The 9564-nt window shown below is 37.0% G+C and overlaps 1 protein-coding gene across 1 annotated transcript in view; it reads left to right on the top strand.

Moving 5' to 3' along the window:
* The window catches only part of LOC145978150 (synaptic vesicle glycoprotein 2B-like), a 32008-nt gene that overhangs the window by 19371 nt on the left and 3073 nt on the right, over nucleotides 1-9564 (top strand). Inside the window, exon 7 of the mRNA XM_083110590.1 lies at nucleotides 9101-9246. Coding sequence (XP_082966716.1) covers nucleotides 9101-9246 — 146 coding nt within the window. The remainder of the gene's footprint in view (nucleotides 1-9100; nucleotides 9247-9564) is intronic.

A 9564-nucleotide genomic window follows, 5' to 3' on the forward strand; every position in this document is an offset into this window, starting at 1 on the left:
ACTTCTGGATTCGGTTCTTGTTATTCCACTCCCAAGGAAGATTCAGTTCAGAAACTTGTTACTTTCGTTCTTATGATTCCTTGGAATTTCTGTAATAAAGTTTCACTTTTATAATACTAGATATTGGAAAGAATGTCAAAGTAAAACTTGCAGTCCAAATATCTGATTGATAACTAAAGTACAGGGTGAGCATAAAGTCTTTCCCTGATTACAAACTTTTATTGCTAAAGAACTATGCTAGATACAGATATGCGGTTTGTTGGAAATGGTAGCTTAAAACTCATAATGTTTTGTTATCAGTACACTTCAGTACACTTCGACATGTGCTCAACTTTGTTGCCCTTAGAACGTATAGGCAATAATCAATTTCTCTCCATGTCTTTGCCAACATCTCTTCCGTCACCGTCTCTATAGCATCCTGTATTCGTGCCTGAAGAGTTTGCATATCAGGAACTGGTGAACTAAACACTTGTGTCCTTAACGTAACCCCATAAAAAAAGGTCAAGAGGTGTTATGTCCGGCGAACGCAGTGCCCATGATATGGGACCGTCGCTACCGATCCATCTGTCTGGAAAGGTGTCATGCAAGAACTGGCGAACAGTTAACCAGTAACTGAGGCGCAACGTAAAGTTTCAACATGTCCAGGTAAACTGTTGACGTAATGGTAGGCTCAATGAAAAAGAACGGTCAAATAATTTTGTTGTGCATTAAGCCACACCAAACATTCACTTTCGGGCTGTCCCTTATGTGCTGTAACACGACATGTGGGTTTTCCGACCCCCATATCCAGACAATATGTCTGTTTACTTTCCCGGATATGTGAAATGTTGCTTCATCTGAAAATTACGCTAACTGAGACACAAGAGAAGAAGAAATCAGACAAGAGAGAATCAGACAAAACAAAGAAATGGAAAAAAAACTTGACGTATTGCACTACTTATTGCCTTAGGTTTTATTTGCCTATCTACCGTGGAAGTTGAGATATAAATATTCATAATCAGGGAAAGACTTTATGCTCACCCTGTATATTGACAATGTGATCATAATTATCGGAAAGGTTGGTGAAGATGAGGCTATTGTCTATTATTTTATAGATCTTAGTCTTGTTGGCATTTCCTATAGAATTCTTATATGCAACAAAAAATTCTCCATATGCTGTGTACTTATAAATGTAAGCAAAAAAAAGGAGCATTTTCTACAACACTATAAATCCACCAGAAAATGAAAAATTGTGTATAGTTTATGAACTTTGTTGTTTTTATATTGTGGAGATCTGTTATGGTGAAATAATGTACTTCTGTTACCTTAGCCTGAAGGCTAGATGCACCCAATACATTTGATACCGATTGTAATTTTATATTTTACTCTTTGAATTTTCATGTGTTCTTGTGTGTGTAGAATGAAATTTGCCCCCCATAAAAGTTTTGAAAGTGAATATTCATAATAATTTACAGATTATATATTTAATTGAAAAACACAAGGTTCAAATCAAAAATCATGATGATAAACATGTCTGGAAAAATTGCATTTTTGGACTGGAAAACCTGGAAATGTCAGGGAATTTCATAATCAAGAAATTATAGCAACCGTGAACTTAACACTTCACAAACACTTGCAAACTGGACACCAGCTATCTGGATACAGCTGTGGGTCTAAATGCCGGCAGACTCGCTGTCACTCCGTGACGTGCTAGCCGCCGCTCCACAGCCAACTCGATCGTTAATAGCACTGCATAATAACTTGAAAAACTTCATGGTGCTGGGCCCGTCAAACATCTCTTCGCTGTAGATGTGTGGTCATTTTATTCAGACCCATCACTGATGCTTTCTGGTTTCAATAGCTCCCCAATTGTCCTTACGATGCTGGGTAAACAGAGACATTTTGGAACTTCCACCAGGGATTGAACCTGGTACCACTCGCATCAAAGGCAAGAGCACCAACCATTTTGGCTAAGTGGGAGCTCACATGGAGATACGAGGGTCACTATTTATATTTTGAGCCTAACAATGAAAAAACAGGAATTGGGCATTGAAAACTGCTGTATTGTTTTTCGAAGTATTCTCCTTTATGGTCAATACACTTTTGCATTCGTTCGAACCATTTGTCAAAGAAGTTTTTCCAATCTTCTTGAGACACATCCATAATATGGTTTTTGAACGCATCAACGACATCTTCCGCCGACGAAAATCGTTGTCCACGCAATTTATTCTTGACATTCGGGAACAAGAAGAAGTCATTGGGTGCCAAATCAGGACTGTATGGCGGATGACCCATCAATTCGATTTTTGGACTGTTCATAAAGTCGGTTGTTAGACGAGATGTGTGACAGCTGGCATTATCTTGATGAAGAATGATCCGACGGCGTTTGTTTGTTTTCCGTATTTGACCGAAGACCTCTGGCAAACAAATTGTTGTGTACCATTCAGAGTTGACCGTTCTACGTTCCTCTAAAGGCACAGTTGCCACATGACCAGTTTTCCCGAAGAAACAGGCGACCTTTTGTTTCAATGTGCTTAGAGCGCGAACAATTTTTGTTAGATTGGGTTCATCTTGAAACACCCATACAGTCGACTGCTGCCCGACCCTTTGGCCGAGCGGTTAGCACATCGCGCTGCGACGCCAAGGGTCCCGGGTTCGAATCCCGGTCGGGCTTGGTTGTTTGTGAAAGTCCATTCATCAATTTCATCATTTCATCACTCATCCCCATCTTCGCAAATTAGCCAAGAGGCACAAAACGCGAAGTAAAATAAACTAAATCAAATCAAACAGTCGACTGCTGTTTACGTTCCGGCTCATATGCATGTATCCATGATTCGTCACCTGTTACAATCTTATATACGTCTTTTGAAGCACCACGATTGTATTTATTGAGCATTTGTTTGCACCAATTGACGCGAGCGTCTTTTTGAGTTTTTGTCAAATTGTGTGGGATCCAACGAGAACATACCTTTCTCACAGCTAAATGATCATGTAATATTTTATATATGCTGGTGGAACTAATGCCTATGGTTGCCTCAATCTCACAGTATGTCACATGACGATCTTGCAGTATTAGGTTTTGCACAGCATCAATGTTTTCTTGAACAACAACTGATTTTGGACGACCTTCGCGATTCTCGTCGGTGAGCGAATGGCGGCCACGATTAAACATACCAGCGTTTCACAGTGGTAAAGGATGGGGCTTCATCGCCAAATGTGGAAGTAAGTTGATCGATGCACTCTTGTCTTGATAATCCACGTCGAAAATCGTAAAAAATCATCGCACGAAAATGTTCACGAGTTAATTCCATTTTATTGTTGTCGCGCAATCTCCAAGGCAACATAAACAACGCAAATGAAGCTATTGACAAAACATTTGAAGTACGTTATGGTCAATAATGCCAGACGATTCCGTGCAAATGTCAAATCGCGCCTAACTTCAATCAGTGTTGCCAAGGCTCAAAATATAAATAGTGACCCTCGTATAAAAGTGATGTGAAACAATTAACAGTAAAAATGAAGTAAAAGGGTTAAAAGAAGCTGTGAAAACCCATGAAACTTCAACATTTTAGTGTGTTATTTTTTGCCATTGTATTCCTGAACATCAATAGTAGTCTAGGAGCTAGACGAGTTCTATTGGAATTTTGAGAACCAGAATTTTTTTTTGTTTATATGACTTCTATGATATGTAGGCATAAAAGAAAAGTTGGTCAAATATCTGATATGTGGTCATTTTCTAGAAATGTCCGCCATTTTGAATTTTCGATTTTTTTTTAAAAAAAAATTTTTGTGGAGTAATATGGGGGAGTAGTATGTCATTTTATAGGTTTTCAAGCACGTTGAGCTCAAAAAAAGCACAGAATGTGCTCTACAAATAAGAATAAATGGTATGTGACTTTTAAATTTTGAAAGGGGAGACATTAAATTGAAAAAAATGTAATGTTTCCATGTGCTTTATTTTTCATCTCAATCAAACATTTAAACATAAATTGTTTCTTTTGCACTTGAAAGATGTACAGAAATTGAAGTTTCAAACTCTGCAAGGACACACCGTAGGCACTTCTGGCATGTACAGGGTGGAACAAAATCAGAGGTCTTATATGATCTGTTACGATAGGGTTGTAATTACAGTATTTTCTACATAACCATAATTTAAAGGACCCAGTGTTGGTCTGTTTTCCAGCACGTTCATGTACATATGGCACTGAAAGAGGCACGCTTTATGTGGAAGAGCATATTTGAAAACAGGGAACAAAATTTCAAAAAGTTAAGATATTTTGCTTGGTTGTATTGTTGGAACTAGTTCATCTAGATGAGCCAAGTCAGTACCTTTGCAATGAATTGCTCTGCACATTGCACCATCGTCCATTTCCATTTATGCATCCTCGTCCCTTAGCTGGCTTATTGTAATGTTGCTCTAATGGTTGACCTAAGGCAATACTGCCAAGTATTTTGTTGAAATGAACATTGAAATGACGAGTCGTGAAGTCTTCATATATCACAGGAGGGTGCTCCCCTTTGAGTTTCAAGCAATTACTGTAATATAAAGTACACCAACGTGCACTATTATATCAAATGCAAAGAAAAGTGGTAAGCATTTTCTTAAACTACATACATGGAAGTCCCGATTATTGTCTGCCTGCTCAAGTTAGGTGCTAATACGAGGGCTGCTGTAAACGTTTCTGCAATCAGTATGGAAACAGACGTGTGAAATTCTGGGAATGGCTTTATTGTTTTTCAAAGTATTCACCCTTAAGATCGATACACTTTTGCATACGCTCAAACCAATTTTGAAAGCATTTTTTCACTCTGAAGCTGATACCTCAGAAACTGATGTTTGGAAATGCGTCAACAGCTGCTTCAGGCGACACAAATCGCTCACCACGCATCTTTATTTTTCATGTGTGGGAACAAAAAGAAGTTATTAGGTGATAAATCAGGTGTCAGTCATTAATTCGACATTTTTACTGGACAAAAAATCAACAGTTTGGTGTGCTGAGTGGGAACTGGTGTTGTCGTGGTGAAGAATAATGCGACAATTTGGGTTTGTTTTATGCAATTCATTGATTACCTCTGGCAAACAAATTGTTGTATACCACTCAGTATTTACAGTCTTCTTTACAATCTATTTACAATCTTCTAAAGCTATTGTTGCCACATGTCCGGTATAACCGAAGAAAGAAGCAATCATTTGCTTGCCAGCACTCCTAGAATGAACCACTTTTGTTGGTTTCGGCTCACTTTGAAACACCCGAACAGTGGATTGTTGTTTAGTTTTTAGTTCGTATGAATAGATCCAAGTTTCGTCTCCTGTAACGATGTAGTACACCAAATTTGACTTGCCTTGGTTTAATTTTTTGAGCATTTCTTTACACCAATTTACAAAAGCCTGTTTTTGAGCTTCGGTCAAGTTGTGTGGGATCTAACGGCTTGAAAGTTTCCGTATGTTCAGATGACCATGCAAAATCGTATGTATTGCTTTCATGTCAATGTTCAAGGATGCCTGAATCTCACGGTATGTCACATGCCGATCCCTCTCAATCATTTCACGCACAGCATCAACATAACTGGCAACAACAGACGTGGATGGATGACCTTCATGAAATTCATCACTGAGAAATGTGCGACTACGCTGCAATTTGGAAAACCAATTGTACACATTCCTATTGGATGGTGCTTCATCTCCAAAAGCCAAATGAAGTCACTCGATGCATTGTTTCGGTGTTAAATTACATTTGAAATCATAAAAATCATTGCCCAAAAGTGTTCACGAGAAATTTCCATTTCTCACACGAAACTACTACTTCAAACTGCTGTCAAAAATAAACGAATAGGCTTAAACAAACAATCAAAGATAATTTAAACATAAAAAAGGTCTATTCTTCTGATTTTTATAATAGCGGAACACTAGCGCCGCTGTTGGTGGTAGTTTGCAGAAACTTTTCCAGCAGCCCTCGTACAGACAAACACAGATCCTAATAACAAAGTGCTTCATTATGTCGGAATTCCCTAAAATCTATTGTGCTACTGACTAGAATATGGACAACATTTTTGTTTCATACAATAAATGCCTTTCTTCGTGTATTGGGAACTACAAGTGTGAATAATTGAAAACATTCCAGAACACTTTGATGTTGACATTTATCTAAAAATGCTTTCCATTGAAGTGGTTCTACGAGTCCACAAAGCATCCAAATTGGTCTAACTGCCTGAGCATAATGATGTTCATTTACAGCCCCTTAAGCTGAACGTAGGCCCATTGTTAAATTTTCTACAAGAATTTCAAAAGCTCTGCTGGTTTTGTTCCAATACATGAGATTACTAGCCGGACCCTGTGGCCGAGTAGTTAGCACATCGTGCTCTGACGCCAAGGGTCCCGGGTTCGAATCCCGCTCGGGCTTGGTTGTTTGTGAATGTCCATTCATCAATTTCATCACTCATCCCCATCTTTGCAAATTAGCCAAAAGGCACAAAACGCGAAGTAAAATAAACTAAATCAATCAACATGAGATTACTTGTCTTGATGGTATGTCTTCAGGGAAGTTGAGCTGAGGCACATTACAATCATTAAGAAATCGCGAGAAAAACTAAACATGTTCCCAATCCCTTTCTGGCTTTCTAATGTCAGTATCTAAATCACTATTTGGCATAAAGTTACTAGACATAGTTTTCTGGACTATGAATTTCTTCCAATATAGAATGTGGTTGGTAATTTTGAACCTCATGATTTTGAAAAGGAATTAGTACTGCGCCGTGTGTTCCATGCATACCTGACAGTGTAGCTTCTTTATGATAACTGTCCATAGCATCACGTACGACAATCTCAACATTTATTGAATGTGGTATTGAGCCACCGTGTCCTTCAGCTCTAATGATAGTTCTGTTTGCTAACATCTGATCTTGGCGTAGGACAATATCATAGCAGCAATAGAGTCCTTGATGGTTGAACATAGTGATAAGCTATTTTGGTTTACTTAAATTCTGAATAGCTTCTTGTTTTCAACCCATTATGAATGAGAAAATAAGCAACTTGTAACAATACGTTGTATCTACGCTCAGTACTTAATGTTTTAGAGGCTGAAGCTGCTAATTCTTGTAGAAACCTTTTCCCCTCTGCTAGTTGAAATTGCTCAAACTGCATCACTGACTTTATATCACACACATCACCAAATTTTCAATCCAAGTTAAACTCATATTTTTTTGCTTCTTTACGGATCTATTTGTGCATTCCTTAACAACACCAGTAGACTGTCCTTTATCTACAACCATACAATAGTAAATACTAGATGGAGAGGCAAACTAGGAAATGAATTTTTCCCTTGGATAAGAAAAAGTAAGCACTATCACCATACATTTCAACGATCATAGATTCAAAATCTTTGAAATTCTAAGTTTGTGATTTTGCTTCATAAATTCATTACGAAGATCATACAATTTATTTGAAAATTCAAACCTTCAAAAAATTTCCTTATCTTATGATGCTTCTGTATTAATACAGGATCACTTTGAGTCTTGTTAGAGGCTTTAAACTTCTTGTTTTGATATATTGTACCTGAAGCAAAAACACTTGGCACATCATTAAAGGTAGAAGTTATTTCAAAATACATCCAGAGAGAATCCTGTGCTCTTGGATGCTCAGAAAGTCGGAAAAGTTGTGTTTCTCCTTTCTATTTCAACTGATTACAAACCACACATATGGTTGATGTGGATTTTGATTCACTTAGCCTTGGAGTGCATTTTCTTATTTGAGACTTGTCGGTTTTCTTTGAAGTCAATTGTAGAGGATCCTGATCGAAATATTCAGTTACTTGTATCGACATTAGAATATACGGTCTGTAAAAGGTCACATGATAGAAGAAGTCGTATTTGTCTATAATTACACCATCTCTTAGTACACCACTTGATTCTTTGAGTCTCTGTCGTCAAAAGACTGTCCCATATATCTTTTCTCATCCTTTCGATTTATGTATCAACACAAACATAAACTTCAGCAGAGTCTTTTCTCTTTTTCCTGGAAGGAGACTGTACTGATTCAACTACAGTACTTTCATTTTTAATTCTTCACAAGACTGGAATTATTCGTCAAAATGGAAACGAAAAATGAATTAATACAGTGTTCTTGAACGTATGTACAAACAAAGAAGGAACGTTTATGAAGGATCATATATTTGTAAAGAAAGAGAGAACAAATTAAATAGGGACGATGGGAATATACATGAAGTTTGGACAGGAATGTTTAAAAAATGGGATAAGAAAGAATATAAGAGTCTTGGATTCTACGTCACCCCAGAAGTTTTGGGTGAGGCTTCGAAAGAGCAAGATTTTGAACTAGATATGATGTAATCAGGAGGGGAGGGAGGAGAAATGATGAACAAAAGACAGCCAGTTCAACTGCTTCCACATTCGCAAGGGTAGCTCGTTGCAGACAACTTGACTGTGAAATAGTGAACAGCTTTTAGAATTTTAAAAGTTTTTACAATTTTTGAAAGTTCATACAGGAAGACAAATAAGTTTGTATTATAGGTTTTAACTTTGGTAAACAATGGCTTTAAAGCACGTAAATTTCCAGTGCGTAATCGATCTTCCTATACTTTTCATCTAACCCTTAATCCTGATGACTATGGAAGAAATATTTTGACGAATATTATGAATTGCTTGTAAAACACCGAAACCTGAAGAAGAGAGAAGTTATCTCTTGAAATGTCGTAATTGAAGAAAACGTATTATACTCGCAAAAAATGTAAGTAAATAACAATAACAGCATTTTAAATTTTGCCATCAATTTCTGCAAACTCATACTTCTATCTCTCCATCAAAAACATAAAATAATGACATATTACATTGCCATATTATGCAATAATAATTTTTTTAAAAATATATATCGAAAAATCCAAGATGACGGCAATTTCTGCAAACTCACCATGGGTCAGACCATGTGACCAATTTTTTCTAAACCACTAACCATAGTAGAGAAAGTTTGAACAATCAAAACTTCTAGCTCTCATCTTCCAACAGAACCTTCCCAGCTGCTACGTTATAGGTGGGAACAGCATGTGACATGCGATTTTTAAGGGAATACTATCACACAGTTGTAATGAAAAAAATATTGAATTTTTCATAGGTGAGGCAGATTGCTAGCGAATCAGAACTAGCAGAGGGGTGTAATGAAGTGTATTGCCTTCCTACTGTGTTTACGACAAGGAAACCTATGACTCCATTTATATGTCTGCTTATAGCCATGCTTGCTCAATTTACTGTTGCTTTTGGGTAAGTAACTACACTGTTTCTTTCTTCCTGTTGTTTTCTGCCATACAGATATTCAACATTTACATATGTAAAACAACATATGGCCACCTACTTAGGTAGAATATGGTAGGACCTGCTTGTGTTGTGATTATTTAATAGATTTTAATGGTTAAGTAACATGTTAGGGGCACAGTAACTAAACTATTGCCTTTGAAAACCCTTACCTGTAACTTTAACCTTCTTGACTGTTTGTGTGACATTTTTAACAAACTTTTAAATATATTATTTATTATAGCTGAATACTGACTATAACAGAAATATTTTACTTTATAAAAATAT

The sequence above is a fragment of the Lepisma saccharinum genome, chromosome 24, assembly GCF_977018435.1.
Source record: "Lepisma saccharinum chromosome 24, izLepSacc3.1, whole genome shotgun sequence".
NCBI lineage: Eukaryota > Metazoa > Arthropoda > Insecta > Zygentoma > Lepismatidae > Lepisma > Lepisma saccharinum.